This window comes from Canis lupus, chromosome 1, assembly GCF_048164855.1.
Source record: "Canis lupus baileyi chromosome 1, mCanLup2.hap1, whole genome shotgun sequence".
Classification (NCBI taxonomy): Eukaryota; Metazoa; Chordata; class Mammalia; order Carnivora; family Canidae; genus Canis; species Canis lupus.
In genome coordinates, this window is record NC_132838.1 from 93668541 (window position 1) to 93689663 (window position 21123).

Consider the following 21123-nt stretch of genomic DNA (forward strand, 5'->3'; position numbering starts at 1 on the left):
CATGGATACTGTGATGGTTAATTTTGTGTGTCAACTTGATTGAGCCACAGGGTATCCAGATATTTGGTCAAACATTACTCTGGGTATGTCTGTGAGGGTGTTTCTGAATGACATTAATATTCTGAACAGGTAGACTCAGTTAAGCAGAGTGTCCTCCCCAGAATGGATGGACCTCATCCAATCAGTTGAAAGCCTGAAAATGCGCCCCCCCCCCTCAAAGAAAGGGGAAATTTTCCTGCCTGGCTGCCTTGAGGTAGGATGTCAATCTTTTCTGGCCTACAGAGTCAAACTGAAATATCGGCTCTTTCTGGGTCTCAAGCCTGTCGGTTTTTGCACTGGACTTCTACCATCAGCTCTTCTGACTCAGGCCTTTGGACTCAGAATAGAACTAAACCATGGGCCGTCCTGGGTCTCCAGCTTGACAACTGCAGGTCTTGGGATTTCCCACCCTATAAACAAATAAGCCAACTCTTGATAATAAATCTTATATAAGTATCATATGTATATATGTATACACACACACACACACACACACACACGTGTGCGCGCGCATAAATAAATATCCAATTGTTTCGCCACAGAACCCTAATACAGATACAGATACTAAGAAAAAGAGAAAAGCAATTTGTAGGGAGAAAAATGAAGTGATGTGTACCAGAAAAGCAGAAATAAAATAAAAGATTTTAAAATAAAAATCATATTGCCTATGGAGAAAAAGCATAGGAAAGTATCTTGTCCTTACAGTCCTTCAAAAGATCTGGTTGTCCATCCTGTCCTGGAGCACCATGAAACACTCTTGACTCCTTTTAACAAATTCCGTTTTACATAAACTAGCACAGTGGGTTACTGTTACCTACAACCCAAAGAGTCTTGAATAAGGTACTTGGTGAACCAGTGCTCCTGCAGCAGAAAGTCCCCATCTCTAGCTTGGCTCCCTGCCACATTCTGACAGAACACAGCAGCAGGACCGTTAAGACACGAGACCCCAGGGTCAGACAGAAACTGCATTCCCTTTCCAGCTTTACCACATACTAGCCATGTGACTGCTGCCAAGTTACTTCATCTCTCTAAGCCTTAGTTTCATGATCTAAAGACACATGGGGTCGTTAGGAGAATTAAGGGAATTCTGAGCTCCAGGGCCATCATGGAAGGCCTTCCAGATAGCATCCTAGTTGTGTAGCCCAGTAGCTCTGTTTAATGCAGCAGCTGGCCCAGAGGAAGGGCTCCAAAGTTAGCCATTACTGTATCTTTCTTTTTTACATCACATTCTCTACCTGATTGCTGCCACAGCCGCTCACTGTCTTAAGCAAGTGAGGAGGGACACTTTTAACACAAAGTGACACAAGCACCTGCAACAATGTGTCAGTGTTTTTTCTGCTTCAACTCACTGTACTTTTCAAAATATATATATATACCAGACACAACATCATCACACATAGTAAAAATTACGGTAGCCATACTCTGTGTCTCTCAGGATATCATTCTCAACTGCCAAGAACCTAGTTTTTCCACCAAATCCCATACCAAAAGACAAAACAATGTCCTAAAGAACAATGTCCTACAGAAGTATGCTGGGCTCTGAAGTAAGTCAATGAGACATAGGTTAAAATCCCCACGTGTTGTTGGTCAAGGCTCTTGTTTTTTTCTAAGCCTCTCTTTTCTTACGTTTTCAAGGAAATACTTCATAAGGTTTGGAAGGATTAAAATAAGTTATGTAAAGCTAAGAACAGTAATAAATAGAAAGTGCTAGCTTGTTTATTTCCAACCCTGGAATAACCAGGAACAAATGTATACTACTTAATAATATACTAATAATCACTCAACGGCCCCAAGAAAAAAATTTTGCTATTAACTATGGGTCTAATATTGTCAAGTCAGTTAGACAACTTTACCTTAAAACAGCAGGGTAAGATTCTGAATCAAAATGCAATTAAACTTTTCCCTAAATGTAGGGTGGCCCTACATTTCAATTCATCCAGGATAGTCCTGGGCATAATTATTAATAGGGCCCCATTTCACTCTTGAAAGTGTCCTGGTTTGGATAATACATTATACAATCACCCTAAAGTAAAATCTCTCAGTGAAAGATAAGCTTTTAAAATTTGTTATTTCGCAACCATGTCTGTTTACTGCGGTTTATTATAATTTAATTTTTTTCTGTCTTACCTTTGAAGCAAACTGAAAATAGAGAGCATTCGGTTCCATATCTACAGAGCAAGTAGCTTTCCATACTGCCCAGACTTGGGAGTTATGACTCACTGTAAGTCTTCACTGCAAGGGACAGGTCATGAATGGAGTAACAGGACAGAACCATCCTGCTCAGCAGCAGTTGCTGAGGTTTATGGAGACCCACACCGCACTGTGCTGACTTACAATCAGGGAGCAACAGTACTTGACACACCTCTGGCATTTGACAGTATAAAATGTACTCTCACATTTGCCATCTAATTTAAAAAACAAACACCATTTTCTGCTCTACCATGTCATGTGCATCATCTGCCACGGCTACATAACTGGGTGGCCACCTGGAAAGCCACTGCCTTAGCTCACAAGTTCTCTGAAGCTTGCCCTCTCTCTACCCAAGATCCCCAGAACTTGCCTGCTTCAGCATCTTGACCCTCACTTTCTACCCACTAACATGGATTTGAAGACCAGTTTGGAGTCTTCTTTTCCATTTGGAGCCCTGCCCCCTACCTCCACCAATAATGTTCAGCTCTGCTCATCAGCATCATGAAGCCAAAGCCAAAGATGAGAAACACCCTGTATACACTCCTACTCAAGAACATGTAGCCAGGTCTCCCCTTCACCTGGACCCTGCCCATTTGGAAAAAGGGATAAAACATTACACCCTCCCCATTTCATACACGAAGAAACCAAGGCAGGGAAGATCACATACCAGCAACACTTGAACTGGAGTGTGGGTCTTCTGAATCCAGAGTCCACCCTCTTCCTCAGACACCAGTGCTTCTCAAATTTCAGTCTGCATTTACAAAGTCAGCTACATATTTGCAGGGATCAATCCAAATGCAAATGTTGGGTCCCTTGTTCAAAAAGCAGGAAAAAATCATTTTCCATTCTTCTCTGGTCTCCCTCATGATGGGTCATGATGGTTTTTTGTTTTGTTTTGTTTTAATTTGCTATTTACCCCTGGGCTCCTTCCACACAGGGATACTCACAGGGTAAGTACAGACCCTCAAAGGTGCCCAGAGCCTCCCATGAGATTGGACTCACAGAGCACATGCACCCAACACTGACCTCCTCACACTCATGCCCAGGTCCCCGCTAGAGGCAGAGGACAGCAGTAGATACTGGGCTGGGACAGAGGAGCTAGGAGCTACCCTAGCAGGATGAGGGGATCACAGATAAACTGAGACCCCAAGCAACCAACACATACTCCAGCGGCCCATCAGATTTCACTTACAATACACAGATTTGAAGATAAAATCAGTAAGAAGATCAAGACAACAATCACAGAGCATTAAACCCCAAGCACAGGGCACTCCTTCTGAGCATAGTCACTGCTCACATGGCCATGAAACTGGCCTTGTGCCGGGGATCTTGTTAAACAACATGACCTGAATAGGTCAGCCTGGGGTGGCCCTGAGACTGTGCATTTCTCACTGGCTCCCCAAGGATCCTAATGTTGCTGGCCTCATTCTAGCCTTGACTAGTAAGCTTCTACAGAACAAATCTCATTTTTTAACTTGTTTATTATGTCAGAGCCAATTAAAGGCCTTCTATTTCCTTCATTATTCAAATAAGGCAGCCATAAAAACAGGCATTAAATACAAGTCATCATCCACTGTATCCTTAAAACTTGATGGATCAGAAATAGTGAATCTATTCACATTCATCCTATCCTCCTGCTCGGGTCTAAAGACATCATAAACAGAGACCAGAGACGTGCAAAGTTACTCCTGCACATTCTGATGTCACTCGGGTGGCCCTCACACAAAGACAGCCTGATTCCTCCCCAGATAGACATGCCACACCTGCTCAGAAAGGCCTGTTACTGGAAATTGTCCAGTACAGTTTTCCAAAACAGGAGCAAAGGGCCCATTTCTTCAGTCTGTGGATGGAGAGACAGCAGCTGAACAGTAGATAGTTTTACAGGCACACTCATTCCGGAATGGCAGCAACTGTAAACTCTAAGGGAGACAAGGTACAAGGTTTCTCAGAACTCCTATAACAGGAGCTCTCAGACTGTGGAGTCTCACTCAGTGTCAACCCACAAGGCACACAGCACATGGAGAATGAGACCTCCAGCAAACTGAGCCTCAGTCTCTCAATCCCTAAAATGGGGCCAATCACATTTGCCCAGCCTCTTGGGATGGAACCTCTGATCAAATCATAGGAGACCATCAACATGCAATTTTGTGAACTACAAAGCTCGGTGTGAGTCCAAAGCTGCTGTTATTTAACAGTTTAAGAAAATGCTACAGGTGATTAGTGGATGGTACATTCCAGCATGCTGTCCCACAGTATCTGACATACGTCTAGGGGATGGGGAATCCTAATGGAATACATTCTTTTAAAGGTGGAATGTTGTGAAGACTAACAAATCACTTTTATAACTGGAACAAACCATTCCTGCCATTCAGTAATACTTGGAAATCCATCATCAATTTGATTTACATGCTGCATCAATAAACCACACAAAATGTAGCCTGTGGAGCCCAAAGAGTAAACAAAAGTAAACAACTGTGTTTCACCTGCCTTGTTGGTGAGACAAAATGAAAATTCTGGCTACCTCAACTGGAATAATGCCTTTGGTCTCTGACTGGTTTGGTTATTTTTGGAACCTGTTATGGAATATTAACTTTATTTGCTCTAATTCTGCAGGAAGCCACATTAGAAGTGCAAGGAAATATAAATGATTAAAAAGCAGAAGTGGAAAAAAAAGTAACCAAGTATTTTGCCCCAACTTTCATTAGCTAATTTATCAACTGCATCTCTCCAAAAGTGCGAGACCCCAATTGCTATGCTTACTGCAGTGCTGACATGACAACATTCAACCCAGTTAACTCGCTGGTGTTAGCAGATTTTTATTCATTGTCTGTCTACAAATAAACGTAAGTGAAGGAATGATACAGGAAAGTAACATTTTAAATCAGAGGCAGGGTTTTCAAATTTATAATGTGGCAGTGAGGGGAAAATATGAAGCTAGCTGACCCACTGAGGAATCAAGCTCTAACCTAAGCTCTAAGTTAAAACCAATTGAATTAGCAAACCACAAAGAGTAAAAAATATCAAAATAAAACCTGATGTATTATTTAAAGTACACTAGTTTCTAGACCTCCCAGGTTCACACAATATGTTATTTTTTTTAAACCAGGTCTTTACAAAAGACACCAGCCTTAAGTTATACAAAAGAGGTTTTTAATCCCAATTAGTTAGTGTCCTTTGTTGATATTATTCTGCTTTTTCTGACCAACAATAATGAATAACCCCCAAGCACTAATGAATAACTAATTCCCTTTGTCTCCAAGGACAGTAGAGCCCAAAGAAAAAAATGTCAGATGCCCTAAAGTAAAATAAAAAACCTTTACAATGAAAATCTTCCCAGTTATATAGTCCTACGGGTGCTGCAAATGTGGGATTGTCTGAAATATTTAAATAGCTGTGTCAAATGTGCTTAACGTGGGGATCATAAAACTGATTTCCCAGATGCTTTGAAAAATGCATCTCTACCAGTCTAATTACAATTCATAACTGTGGAACAGGAAGTAGAGAGAAATGCCATTATTAGTACAATATAACTGAGATTCTGTACTCACCAATCCTAGCAGGGCTAAGAAGTTACCAACTGTGGAACGCCCTCCACACTCACTCAGCAGCACAGGTAAACACAAAAGTTCTCATCTCAGTACATGAAAAATTTACACGTAGTAAGAAATTATTTTTAAAACTAATTTCTGGGATGCCTGGGTGGCTCAGCAGTTTAGGGCCTGCCTTTGGCCCAGAGCTTGATCCTGGAGTCCCAGGATCAAGTCCCACATCGGGCTCCCTGCATGCAGCCTGCTTCTCCCTCTGCCTATGTCTCTGCCTCTCTATCTCTCTGTGGGTTCTCATGAATAAATAAATAAAATCTTTTTTAAAGGGGGGGGGAGGGGATTAAGGCTCCCTTTGGTTCTTTTTTCTAAAATGAGATAAAGGGTAGGCACAAAGTGAAGAGTCTGATATCTTATCATCTCCAAATAAATAAATAAATAAATAAATAAATAAATAAATAAATAAAATAACTAATCTCTACTGCCTTAGAAATGTCAAGCTAAAGTCACTCCGTATTGTAGGACAGAGTCAATAAACAAATATACGGGCCTGGCTGAGAACCAGGGATCCTACTAACACACGTGCAAAGAGGAAGTGTGAGGAAGAACGCCATCACGTTGTATTTTAACTAGAACTCATTACCTTCCTCTGAGTGATTTCCTAATTCTGTCCACACACAGGGCCTAGAAGCAATGACACCCAGAGTCAATAAAATCATGATTTCCTCCAGTCTTCCAAAGATTTCCCACTAAAAGAGATCCAAGCTTTTTGGGAAAAGGCCAATTCCAGGTCTGGGGCAGGGAAGTGCAAGTAGGCCTGGAACATCTCATTATGTGTGAAAGCAAGGAAGTGCCTGATGGGAACCTATCAGAAAGATACAGGAACTGGCCTGAAGGGACCCCCACCTGCCAAATGTGGGACAATGTGAGTATCAAAAAAGAACAGTGATAGTAATGAATTATGGCACAGTGGCTTTTTAAAAAGAATACATGAGGTCTATAGAAATCCTCAAAAAAGGAGAAACAGAAGTTCTTCTTTCCAGAAGATTACCAAATAATAAATACAGAAGGAATACGGGAATCAGAAAAATCACCATTATGTAGTTAATAATACAGTAACTGATTCACACAAGCATCATTGATGGAGAGCAAGATATCTGCATAATTTTGCAAAGATATCTGTATTAATTTTGAAAGGGAAAGTATCCACCAATGCAGAGATTCTGATACCACCTTAGCCAGATGATCAAAAGTAGCATCACAAATACTGGGACAAAAGAGTATCCAGTGCTCCCAGTATATAAGCCGTAAGTAACCTATGTGGTACTCCTGCTAAAAACATTTCACCCAAACCTAATCATAAGGAAATGATTAGGTGAACCAAGTTGTGAGACAAGATAATCAACCTGAACTCTAAAATATCAACATATTTTGTCATGAAACACCAAGAAAAGACAGGGTAGAGGGCCGCCCTAGGAAAAAAGGAGACTAAAGAGACATGACAACCAAATGTAATGCAGGATTCTTTTTTCTTTTTTTCTTTTAAGTAGGCCCCATGCCCAGTGTGGAGCCCAACATGGTGCTCAAACTCACAATCATTAGATCAAAACCTGAGCTGAGATCAAGAGTCTGACACTAAATCAACGGAGCCACCCAGGTGCCCCGTAATAAAGGATTCTTGACTGGATCCTGAATTGAAAGAAAAGAACAGTTACAGAGGACATATGGGTTATAAGTAGGGGGGAAAATAATATGATAAAGTAATGTAAAATATAAAATAATATAAAAATTAATCTGAATATGAATTTAAATATGTATTAAATTTTAAGATATGACTGAGCACTACTGTTGTATCATTCCTTGGTTAAGATTCCTGTTATCCTGGTTGTACAACATGAAAAACATCTGCTTAGAAATTTGGGGGTGAAATGTCAGAATGTCTGCAACTTACTTGTAAGTGGTTCAGCTTCCTTGAGAGAGAAAAAGGTAGCAAATGCTAAAAAGTAAAATAAAATATAATAGACTATAACACAAAATAAGATAAAATCTAACTTTTTTAGAAAGGTAAACTCAGGAACAAAGAATGAGTTTTATTTACGAAGTAAGGTGTGTATGATGGACTAAGCAGGGAGACTTGAGTGGGGCTCCTGGGAAAGCTGATTAAAAGGGGTCAATTTGGAGGGAGTTGTCCCTTTCGTCCTTCGGCCTTTTGTCTTGCCTTCCTCCTTCACTCTTCTCAGAAGAGAGACTCCAGAGCAGGAGCAGGAGTGGGGAAAAGATGAAGGGAAGTTCCATGATTGTGGACCTGACACCTCTGAGGTTCTAACCATCAGCAGCATCACCATCCCTGGGCTGCCCTTTGTATAAAAAAAAATTAACTCCTGGGACACAGGTTTCTGAATGTTCTCAGTTCATGGCATTCTTAGCATCTCATTAATTTTTTCATGGTGCCCCTAGGCCAAAAGGAACAACTAACACTACCCTTTATTAAGTAGTTAGGTGCCAACAACTTAATAGTATTTATGTACTAACAATCTATTAGCTGTTTTAAAAAAAATAGTATACATAAATTAAGAATAAAGGTATTCTTATTTCATTCTTGAATAACCACTATTACTGATGGGAGGTGCATTCCAACCTGTGCCCTCTACTACTTCAGCTCTTGGAATTAGATTGGATGCTACCCCTTCAGCTCCCATTCCACAATGATTTTCATTCAGTACTTGCTTGTCTTTATCATTGTGATAAAATACACGTAACATAATATTTACCACATTAACCAATTTTTTTATTTTAAAGTTTATTTATTTATTGAAGTAATCTCTACCCTCCACATGGGGCTCGAACTCAGGACCCCGAGATCAAGAGTCACACACTCCAAATTTGCCAGCCAGCCAGGCGTCCTCTATCTTAACCATTTTTACTGTGTATATGAAGTACCTCCACACTGCTCGGCAACCGTCACCACCATGCATCCCCAGAACTATTCCATCTTCCCAAACTGAAACTCCATTCCCACCCAACTTTAGCTTCTCATTCTCCCCTCCCTCAGTCTACAGCACCCACCATTTGACTTTTCACCTCTACAACTTCACTCTTCTAGGAATGCTGCATAAGAGGAATCATACAATAGCTGTCCTTCTGAGCCTGGCATAGTTCACTGAGCACAATGTCTTCAAGGTCATCCATGTTGTAGCATGAGTCAGAATTTCCTTCCTTTTTAAGGCTGAATAATATTCAACAGTAGCTATAAAGACACATATTATTTACCCATTCATCTGCCTACACTTGGGCTGCTTCCACCTTTTGGCATACAGAGTACTAGCTTTTCCATCACAACTACTGCAAAGTGGAGCTTTGCAAAGATATGACATCACTAAAAGGATGGAGTGCAGTCTAATGTTGAAACTGTGAACCTCCTCAAGCTAGTACTTTGCCTGGTGTCCAAAGGATGCCATGTATCCTTCTGTTTCCTTCAAAATTAAAAATATTTCATGGTTCCCCCGCAGTTTGCTGTGGTTCTCCAATGCCCTTGGTATACTATTTGAGAACCATGCTCCAATGATGTGGAATTCACTGTTTTTTGAGTTTTCAGTTGAATAGAACTCAATCCTTAATTAAGTAACTTAAACACTACAATCAAATTTATATTTCTCATGAAGTTCCCACTGGAGATTTCTCCCATTTTTCAAGTCAGAAATTTTCTGTGTGGCAATCCTTAAATGACATATTCTCTATACCCACTTCCACTGGATTCCTGAGAGATGGTATAATCACTCTCAAGGCTTAGAAAATGTATTTTCTTGGCCACCCTGTAAACTGTGCTTGCCCCAAAGCAATGGTACCCCACTGTGATAGTTGGTTTTATATGCCAACTTGAGTAGCTCGTGAGGTGTCCAGACATTTGGCCAAATATCATTCTGGGTGTTTCTGTGAGTGTTTTCAGAGGAGATTTACATTAAATCAGTAGACTGAGTAAAACAGACTGCTCTTCCTAATGTAGATAGGCCTTACCCAATGAACTGAAGGCCTGAATAGAATAAGAAGCTGACCTTCCGCTAAGTAAGAAAGCATTCTTCCCTGACTGCCTTCAAACTGGGATATCGGCTTTTTTTCTGCCTTTGGTCTCAAACTGAACCCTTGGTTCTTCCTGGGTCTCAAACCTGCCATCCTTCAGAAAGGGGGGAGGATACCATTACCCCTCCTAGTTCCAGGCCTTCAGACTCAGACTAGAACTAAACCGGAAGCTCTCCTGGGCCTTCAGCTTGCTGACTCATCTTCCATATCTTGGAAACTCTCAGCCTCCATAATCTATTCAGATATAGGTACAGGTACAGGTATAGATTCCAGCATAGATATATTTCCTATTGGTTCTGTTTCTCTGGAGCCCTAACTAATACAGCCACAGAGTCACAGGTTCTTTGGTACCTGTCCCTCTGGGTCCTGACACGGCCAGTAATGCATGAGAAAACAATGACAAATCCAGGGAGAGATGTCAACCTCAAGTTTATCACATCATCCTATCACATGATCCCCAAGTTTAAAACTCCTCCACAGCTCACCAGTGTGCTCAAGATAGATCCCAACTCCTCAGCATCTCATCTGTAACCTTTATCTGGCCTCTGCTTAGTCCTCTCCAGTCTTGTCTCTTACCACAGTCCCTATACCCTCAATGTGGAATCAGGCAGAAGTTCATGAAACACACATGATGTCTCCCCTCCAGGTTTTTTTTTTAAGATTTTATTTATTTATTTGGCAGAGAGAGAGAGAGAGAGAGAGAGAGAGACAGAGCACAAGAAGGGGGAGCAGCAGAGGGAGAGGGAGAAGCAGGCTCTCTGCCAAGCAGGGAGCCCGATGTAGGACTCGATTCCAGGACCTTGAGATCATGATCTGAGCCAAAGGTAGATATATAACTGGCTGAGCCACCCAGGCAGGTTTTGAGGGTGATTCTCCCTCTATCCAGAATAAGCTCCATACAACCCCCTCACACACACACACACACACACACACACACACACACACACTCACATGCACATACTCTTCCACAAGACATACAATTTGCATGCTTGTAAGGCTAGCTCCTCATCTCTCAGGTGTCTGCCTAGATAGCCTACTCTCCTCCCAGATCCACTTATCAAGCAGGGGCTGGAAACCTCCAAATGTTGCCCTAGTGCCATCAGTGTATCCCTACCAGAGCCCTAACTGTGCTATATCTTAACTGCCCATTTATTTGTCGAATTTTCCTAACTCCTTGAGGGCCAGGACTATGTTTTATTAGCTACTGTATCCCCAGAACAGTGGCTCACCTATAATACATGCTCAATAATTATCTGATCAGTAAATGATTGGATGAAGTTCAAAGAGTCCTAGATCACCATTCTCAACCTGTTGTTGGCTTAATTTAGGAACTGTCAACCAAGACCTAAAAGAGACACATTCAGCCACTGTTGGCACCATCCAGAGTGGTATCCAAGCTACAAGGCCAGAAGAGATAACAATACAGTTACCCTCGACCCCTAATCCATGCTCATGCGTGGCCCAACCATGCAGATCCAGAACAGGCACTGTGAGCTCAGAAGCTGAGCAAGGAGGCAGAAAGTTGAGAAGAGGAGAATCAGGGGACAGCACTGATTTTTACAAGAGTTCCAAGATATATTAACCCTCAGAGTTCACTATCCCTGACTTACTGGAAGCATAATTTTTTTAAACTATGTATATAATTATACCCACTTCTGGTCACCATCAAAGTAACATCCCCAAACTCTTTACCAATGGCAGTGCTGAAGTTATTTGTTCTTTCTAGACATTAGTTCCCTTGCCCCTTAATCAGCAGTACCATACAACCTAGGGCTGTTTTGAGGAATAACTGAGATTCTGTGTTGGAAGCACCCAATACAGTGCCTGATACAGGCTTATTTATGACATAATAAATAGAAGCTGTTAGTACTATCAGCATTAATATTGTCAGCCAGGATTCAAAAACTGGGCCTCCACACCTAAAAATGCAAACACATGAGCCTGACATCAAGGAACGTAGCTCACCATGCTATGACGCAGCAACCTGACAAGGATCGAATGATTTTGGATGCACCCCCAGGGAAAGTTTTTCCTATGCTTGTTCTAAATATCAATAGGTGTGAGAAATAAAACAATCTAAAGTCAAACCTAAACCAAAATAAGAAAAAAGCTACGTACATATTTAGGGTTTTTTCTTAACCTGTCCATTTATACCATACAGAGGAATACAAAGACACTAAAACAACTTTTTGGTTACTCATCTGCTACAAATGAGTATTCACCTGAACTGGGTGAGTTATGAGTTAACTGGGTGAATGACTATTCCAGCTGCTGGCAATTTTATTTGGTAGTGTACCCACCTAATACAAACAACTAAAACCAAATGCTAAAAATACCTACCAGTATATGTAATTGTGCTATTTTATGTAACCAAGCTATATTTCACATGAGATATATATTCTTTCTTTTTTTCTAGCCCAAATACACATTTCATGTGCAACATCACTCATTACGTCAACATCAGTTCCTATAGACAGAGTGTGTCATTCGAATAATTTGTTATTCTCCAACAATTCCGTAATATTTTTAACAATTCCGTAATTTAAAATACATGTTATTCAAACATTACTGAACTAAAAGCACGTTCTCTCTGCACTTCAAATTAACCAAGTTTTCTAGTTCTTCACAAGCCCCAAAATACATCGTTTCATTATTCTCTTCTGGCTTCCTTCCCTCTTGTCACCAGCTAAACTATAAAACTTATATGAGTCTTGCTCTTGGAATAATTTTTTATCATTTCTATGTATGAATTCCTCACTCTATTCGCTGTTAAACCTTCCCCCTTCTTATCCTTTTCCTTCCAAACTTTCCTTCTAGCACCCAACCCACATCATGATGGCTCTGGCCGCCCCTCTGCTCTGTGGCCCAAGGAATCCAGTCCCTTTGTACATCCTGAGGTTAGGGGCTTCCTAAACTGGCTCCTGCCCTCCACCACCACCACCCACCCTCACTCCCTATGTCTGATCTTTCTGTCTCACCTTTTGCTCTGCTCCACAGCCCCATGAGGTACCACATTTACCCCTGTGGTCTCCTTACCCTCACACAAGTACACATCCATCCCCGTACCAAGAAAGCTACATATCATTAAGAGACTATCAGCTTTGACCCTTACATTCAATCATGTGTTTTTCCATAAGATTTGCTGGCAGAGAAGGATCTGGAGAGGAGAAAAAAAATCGTTTCCACTTTTAAAAGATCCCAGAAAGACAATCCTACCTTTCCCAGGATTTGGAGGAAAAGGATTTCCAAACTCCTGCTGCTTTGGCTTTAAAGTGTGTGGCCCTGACATGCCTCCAGCCTGGGTGACCTGGTATCGTGGCTTCCCATTGGTGAGCACTTGTCTCCTGGGGCTCAAGGCGGGCAGATGGAGGGGGCTCTCGGCCATGTTGCTCTGAGGAGCCATCCCTCCTCCCGAGGGCATCTTGAGATGGAGGCTGTTACCAAGGCTTCCGATGGCAGGGCTTGCTGTGCTGCCACAGGACGTGGGGCCAGGAGTCCCAGAGTGGGCTCGGATGGGAGGAATGTGTTGGCCACTGACCATCCCAGGCCCCTGTGGGGTTCCTGATGTCCGGTGGAGACTCATGCTGCATGACCTTCCATTCATTCTGAAAAAACCTGTGGCCAGGATGGTCAAATATCCAATGGCACTAATGACTCCTTTCAGGCAAAGTCCAATAAGTTATCCATGGTGTGGGTTATTAGCCTGTTTAAAAAAATAAATACAGGCATTTTTAAAAGTAAAAATGAAACTAAGTCACAGTGAGTTTTCAACCTGTGTAGCATTCATATCAGGAAGAAAAGAAGCACTCTTAGCAAAACAGCCTTTTATGTAAAGCAGGGTCATCAAATACATGGTTCATTGGCAGGCACTCTCCCCTCCTGCATTCATGGTAGACATGGATTATGGATCACTGTATTGTTTTGTTTGCCACTGAGCCCTTCTCAATACAGTGCTCTTGGCAACTACAACCGATCAACTGGTGCCAGCTTGCAAAATGAAACTTATTTGGCTCCCTAGAAGATCTGTCCATACTAGTTCACTTTTGCTACAGTGAGTCTTGGGAAATCCAAAGCATCACCTTTGCGAGCTGTGAGACCAATGCTCCAAAGTTTCCAGTAAACAAGCAAAAGGCAGATATGGCCTCTAAATGAAATTATGGGGATATTAAACCACTCTCTGATTTTTATTGTAAGAGCAAAATTTTCACAGTCCCTAGACTCACGTAAGATAAAAATAGGGGCTTGGGATTCTCACAAAGACGTCATATAACCACATATCCAAATACAGCAGCATCAGAGTCTTGGTTCCATAATGATTCTGAGTTATGGGGATGGAAAAAGAATCAACACCACAATACTCTCACCTTCTATTAAGATCCTAGAAAAGGAAAAGTCTCTGCAAAACACTTCATGGAAAGCATAATGAAAGAAGGAGGCAATTATGTTCACCATACACACCACACATAGTAAATCAACCATAGTTCCACAAACATGGTTTCATCTGCCACCCCACCGCCACCTTCCTCAAGTGACAAAGAAAGAACCAACAGCACTAGTATCACCACAGGACACCATTATCCATCTGTATATCATAACGTCAGTACTCTCTGGCTACAAATCTTTAGGAAAGGCCCTTCCCTCCCTTAACCAAAAGCTCATAAAATGTGTATAGAGTCAAGGAGGTGACTAAGTGCCACTATTCCAAATGAATGACAAACATAGTCACAATCTGTATTCTTTTACACAGATATGATTGTCATGCAAAGAAGCCAAAGCTGAACAAATATAGGAGATATGGCTGAGTACACGGTGGTAGTAGTCAGATATTCTCTACTGGATGATTCCTACGTTTTCTCTAGGATCCACTCAATGTCTTAGACAAATATTTCCAACCAACTCTCAAATAAATGGCTCCATCAGCCATCAGGGACAGAATATTGAAGGGAAAACTCTCTGTGAAGAAGATTTTTTTTTTCATTTATCCTTTTGGAAAATCAAAAGATTTGATTTTCAAGTCAAGCACTCACTCTGCCCTCTGCAAAGTTTAGTGTGTGCCCAAATGTTGAGAAACTTCAAAAATTATTAACAATATAACATTTGGAATGTTTCCCTCGCCTTTACCAATTTTCTACTTTATTAAGAATTCTATCAGTCCAGCATATTTCATATGGCCACACCATTCAATCCTGAGAAACACTCTGAGCCCCTGCTCCTGCCCTTCCTTCCATTACAGTCCCCAAGAACGGACAAGGAAAGCCAGCCTACCCAAACTTTATCACTTTGAGTTATTTCATGGAACAATAAGAAATAAACCCTAGTACTAAACGGGTTGTAAGATTTTGGTTTTTTACATTGGGAAAATTCCCAATGCCTTTCCAGCTGTGTCCATTTAAGAACTCCAGTGAATTATCATCTGGTCTGTTGAGTCGTGGGTTGACTGTGACCAAGAATCATTTCATATCTCTGTGCTTTGCCAGAGGATGTTGGCCATCTATTCTTCACTCATTCATAAAATAGCATTTTCTGACTACTCTTAACCCTGCAAAAGAGAGGACTTACTCAGCACCAACCAAAAGAAGTAAGTATATATGTTGTATTGGCAATTTGTTGAAAATGAGGAATCATCCAACATGACTGGCATTATGAGCCATCATGAGTCCATGTGACAAGCATCTGTAGATTTACAGACTATGCCCCACTTCCAGTTTTTAAAAACAAAGGAGTCATTTTTGGCAGCAAGATCAATACAAGCAGGAATTCTCATCAAAAATCTGGATAAAAACACATAAGTAGGTACTTAGCATTAGGTTAGATCATTAATTAGGTTTGTGAGAAAAATAATGTGCTGAGAAGCTAATTAAGTATCAGATATTCATACCTGCCTGTCAAGCTGGACTTTTATTTTATTTTTAAACTGAACTCCTGTTTTAAATACCTTTAGATTGAAAGTAACAACAATAACAAAAATGCACTTAAATTTTATTACTAAAAAAGCAACAGCCAGAAAGCAAAGTGATGAATGCCATAAAGAAACACCAGTAAGGTGATGGCATACAAGCTAGGAAAACCAACCTCAAGACAAAATAATATAAACTCTGTGTGAAAATATGCTTAATAACCCAGTTCGCACATTAATCATGCCAATGGATCTTTCAAGCATTAGAGACAAGAATTTAAAAATCAATTTTATCTACTGGTATTAAAGTACTTTATATACTTTTTAGCAAGGCCATATGATCATTTATAGTCCTAAATCCCCGTGTTAACAAAAAAGCAATAAACTGCTAACTTTTAAGAAAGATACATCCTTATTTAATCAGAGTAAAAACAGCACTCAACTAGAAGTCAGGACACCTAAGTTCTACCTCTGGCAAATCATTTATAACTTCTCTGGCTTACAGTTTCCATCTATAAAACAGCTGATGATAATCAGTGCCATCTCTTGAAATTCTAATCTTCCAGATAATTAAGATAAGGAAGATTATCAAAGATACCCACTTAAGATGATCAAAGATAAATATGTAGATTTTATACCTATGACACTTAAGTCAAGAGGACAGGGTAGACATGAAAGCAAAAATAGTAACCTTCATCCACTCCATCAAAGCAAGAGCAGATAGGAGGTTCTCACATTAGCAGTGTGCTAAAAGACAACACTTACCTTGAAAAATGGATAACAAGGGATCCCTGGGTGGCGCAGCGGTTTGGCACCTGCCTTTGGCCCAGGGCGCAATCCTGGAGACCCGGGATCGAATCCCACATCGGGTTCCCGGTGCATGGAGCCTGCTTCTCCCTCTGCCTGTGTCTCTGCCTCTCTCTCTCTCTCTGTGACTATCATAAATAAATAAAAAAAATTAAAAGAAAAATGGATAACAAGACTAAATTTGCCTACACTTGGGCAGCCCCGGTGGTGCAGCGGTTTAGCGCCGCCTACAGCCCAGGGCGTGATCTGGAGACCCTGGATCGAGTCCCACATCAGGCTCTCTGCATGGAGCCTACTTGTGTCTCTGCCTCTCTCTCTCATTCTCTTTGCATCTCTATGAATAAATAAATAAAGTCTTTTAAAAAATAAATAAATAAATTTGCCTACACTTTGCCAAAAAGTAAAATCACAACTAATCAATATATCAAAACCTAACTGGTAGATTTCCATTGGCAGAGCATCCTTCTATTTAAAAATCTATTCAAGGGGCACCTGGGTAGGTTGGTTCAGCATCCAACTCTTGATTTCTGTTCAGGTCATGATCTTAGGGTCATGAGATCAAGCCCCACATTGTGCTTCTCGTTCTGTGGGGTATGCTTTAGATCTTCCTTCTCCCTCTGCCCCTCCCCCTCTCCACTGGCACACTCTCTCTTAAAAAAAGTATTCAAGTTCTCCAGAATTACTTTCTCCTCCACCCTCCACTCACTGCCTACCCCAAGCTATCAACAGAAAAAAAGAAAGAAAGAAAGAAAGAAAGAAAGAAAGAAAGAAAGAAAGAAGAAGAAGAAGAAGAAGAAGAAGAAGAAGAAGAAAAGGGACATCTGGAAATACACATTTAGGGTACTTTGGATCTGACATATTGATACATTTAGAGTTTTAACGCTCTGTCCATTCAAACAATGAAAATGTTCATTCTGTCAAATGAGTCAACATGAGTTAATAAATCTTTCCATTGACCACTTTCAAACTCTTAAAACACACTCCTCTAAGTCAGGTCAGAAAGGAAATTACTTAACTTCTAAGGAAACTAAGGCACAAAACCATTTAATAATTTCACTGGTTTTCTGGAAAAGCTATGACTTTGATCAAAACACAAAATCATGACACTATCTTCTACCCAAGGCTCCAGGCACTGTGTCTCATAGATTAAAAGATCCAACAAGTGAAAAGCAACGTTAACTCATCCATTCAAGGAAATTCCAAAAACACGAGTCCATAATGCCTCTTTTAGAGCCAAAAGCCCTTTCCTAGTAAATATCATTAATAAACTCATCTAGAGTCATAATTCATCTGATGAGCCAGTTAATTATTAATTTTCATACATCATTTCATTTCCTTAGGCTACATTTAGCCTTTGTTACATTTTCCATTCCTTATGCCACAAGTGTTTCTTACTCTGCATAAAAAACCTGATAATGAGACACAAAATACTGGTCAGCAAACAAAATGTTCCTGGACTGCTTCTTTTATATACATCTAAGCCATCTAAAATAGGGTTTTTATCGATTTTTTTTATTTTTTTCCCCTTCGGGTTAATGATTGTGTAATTTCATTAACTGCTTTTTCAACATCGCTGCCTTGATCATTAATAGGCCCAAGCTATTCCCCTGCGCTTCTCTGGTTACAGCTTTTGTAGCCAGAAGAATAATAGAAGTGAAAAGCCTATTGACAAATAATATAAGCTATTCTCATGCGCGGCTGCAGTGTGAAGCACATTTTGCAATTCAATCAAGGACAGATAGAGCTGAATGTTCTTAGATCCCAGGAGTTCATTTTAATAAGCAGAATGTACCTTGTCCTAACACAGGTGACTGACTCCTCAGAAAAGATTGTATAAACAAAAACCAATCTTGTAAGGCATTTTATTGGCAACAATATAAACATGTCTATATTAGATGAAATCAATAAATCAAAATTATTCTTGTCTGCAATTCTGACAAGAGGGAAGTGCAAACATGTGCCTGTGAAACTGGAGGATATTATAGAGGAAATGCATTAGATGTGTACAATATCATTTCTCTAAATTGAAAGGGAGGGTACAATATTATGATAAAATAACCCACAACAAAGTGGAGTTGATCATTTCTGTGGTTTCACAACTTTATTCAGTGAGACTGACAGATTCACAGACTTTACAACAGAAGTTACACAGAAACAGGGCTGGGTGGGATATTTCCACATAAGTGAGATGTAGAGCAACAAACTTATGGAGGTTATACCTGGTAGCTACCACGTATAGAATATAGAGTCAGGTAAGCACTGACAAGGTCTGATGTCCATAATGCTACAAATATTAACATACTTATTCTGAACACTAAGATGTATGAACATTATTCAAGCAATATAATCACCAGTAAGATAAAACCTTACAAATCAAAGAGGTTTAGTGCTGAGTTATATCAATTACAAACATAAAGACAAATTACTATTCCCTCCAGAGATTCAAGACCATTCTTTCAAAGCCCACTCAGAAAAGATAACATAATGAACATTATGGATTCCATCTAGTAGAATCCCTGACCATCTTATCTGTGGATTTAAACCCTTAGCTATCTAGGGATATACACATTTTAATTTTTTTATTTTTATATTTTATAAAATTTTCTCAATGAAAATAATCTTCCCTAAGTAGGGAATAAAACAACCAGCAGTGCCCTTTTAAATTTAAATTAATGGCTAAGACATGCCAAATGCAGACAGTAAACATAGACAAAGGAAAGAAAACAAGAGCAAAGGAGAAGAGCAATATACTAAAAATTCAGTAACCTCTATTAGAATCCGTTCACCATACTTCAGTCCATCTATGTAACTCTCATACTCCCCCAGCTCACTGAATGTCACTACTTTTAGTAGTAATCACCTACAAACGTTTTATTTACTTTGTTCTCAATCATTAACTCATCAATGAGTACAGAAAGTTGTAGAAATCTGTGACCCTATCACAAATGGCAAGGGAAAGGGGAATAATTAGGATTCTAAGAAATCACACAAAACAAGAATGAACTTGGAACCAAAAATATTTTTAATACAAACATAGGTATGTTCAGAAAAGTAACCATGCTGTGGCTCCTAAGTTCCTAGATCTATTTTTAACAAAGTGCTCTTTCTAAAGCAGTGTTTCTCAAACTGGTTGCAATACGATGGTAGGCCCTGAAATCAATTATTCAATGGAAAAAGTGTATTTTAATGAAACTGAACTGACTAGACCAAAATAGAAGCTACCAGAGTACATCTAATGTATTAATTGTTAAGTACTGTTTTGTGTCTGTTACTTGTGGGTATACATGTCTGTATATATCTGTAATGCTTAGAGCGTATTTTGCCTAAGATGAAAAATATGCTTTATGGTGAGTTACAGTCAAAAAGGTATAAAAGCAACTTAAAAAAGCATTTAGATTGTTGCCTGCTCAGACACCTAAAAAGAAAAGCTGCAGGTATAGACAGAGTTGAACAGCCAAAGTAAAAGAAATATCAAATTATAGTTGCAATGAGCAAAGAATCTAAAAGTTCAACATTTTTAGCTTTATAAAGCATAAGGATTCACCAATACAAGGCTATCCTCCTACCACTGCCATCTTTGTGCATTTGACTCAGTATCACTTCATCAGTCATGCTCTATAAACACCAAAAATCAACCAACTAACAAAATTAGGATCCAAATGACCCACAATTGTAGTGATTTCTCATTGCAGAAGGTAGGGGGACCTACCCTGAAACAGAATTTCCTTCTTACAATGCTAAAGGGGGACAAGTTTAAATTAATGCCTAACTGCCTTTGAGAACTGAGTTTTCCAAAATATGTTCTTAATATGAGTTAACCATCAGATCCTATGAAGAGGAATTTGAAATGGAAAAATGAACACATTCCTTATGATGTCACCACTGAATTAATTACCTGAATTGCAAAGAGTGAACACCACAGGGCCATGGTTTGAGACACAAAGGCCGCTTCAGAAATATAAAAGAAAAGTAACTAGCTGGAGATTTTTCTTTCAAAAACAAAACAAAATCTCCACACTCATACAAGGAGGTACATATGTAGTAAAATATGGCAAATGTAAAGTGCATTCTTTGTCATTTTTTTGTGTAAAAATAACTAGTTGGTCCATATGAATAACTATTTACAAAGCTAAAGGTCACAATCCTTTCAAACAGGTAATAAATAATTATTTATGGGAGGTTCTAGAAATAAAATTGAATTTATCACAGATTAAACCAAATATTCAAGCATATTAAAGTGTCCTGCATCACATGCAAAACTGATTTCTTTTCTTCAATGTAGTTATTGCCTAAAAGTGACCAATAAAACTATTTTTAGTGTTGATAGACAAAAGTATTACACAAGTTAAATTATGTTCACTGACATCACTGCAGAAGTATGAACATTCACAACAATGACTAGGCCCTTAACCAATATGACAACATATTTATTGAAGGGAAGGGAGGAAGGAAGGGAAAAAGAAAAAGAAAAAGAAAGAGAAAAAAAGAAAGAAAGAAAGAAAGAAAGAAAGAAAGAAAGAAAGAAAGAAAGAAAGAAAGAAAGAAAGAAAGAAAGGAAGGAAGAAAGAAAGA

At 39.7% G+C, this 21123-nt stretch overlaps 1 protein-coding gene across 22 annotated transcripts in view; it reads right to left on the minus strand.

The window, feature by feature from the left end:
* GLIS3 (GLIS family zinc finger 3) overlaps positions 1-21123 on the minus strand; it is a 552705-nt gene that overhangs the window by 425594 nt on the left and 105988 nt on the right. For 12 of the 22 annotated variants that reach the window (XM_072840247.1, XM_072840236.1, XM_072840213.1 and 9 more), the window contains 2 exons: positions 16510-16679; positions 13065-13551 (listed from right to left, as the gene is read on the minus strand). The exons of 6 other annotated variants lie outside the window; for them this stretch is intronic. In XM_072840247.1, the coding sequence (XP_072696348.1) occupies positions 13065-13452 (388 nt within the window). In that variant the 5' untranslated portion in view covers positions 13453-13551; positions 16510-16679. Of the gene's footprint in view, positions 1-13064; positions 13552-16509; positions 16680-21123 lie in introns of those variants that run through there. 4 more of the 22 variants (XM_072840221.1, XM_072840222.1, XM_072840241.1 and 1 more) reach the window with 2 other exon arrangements.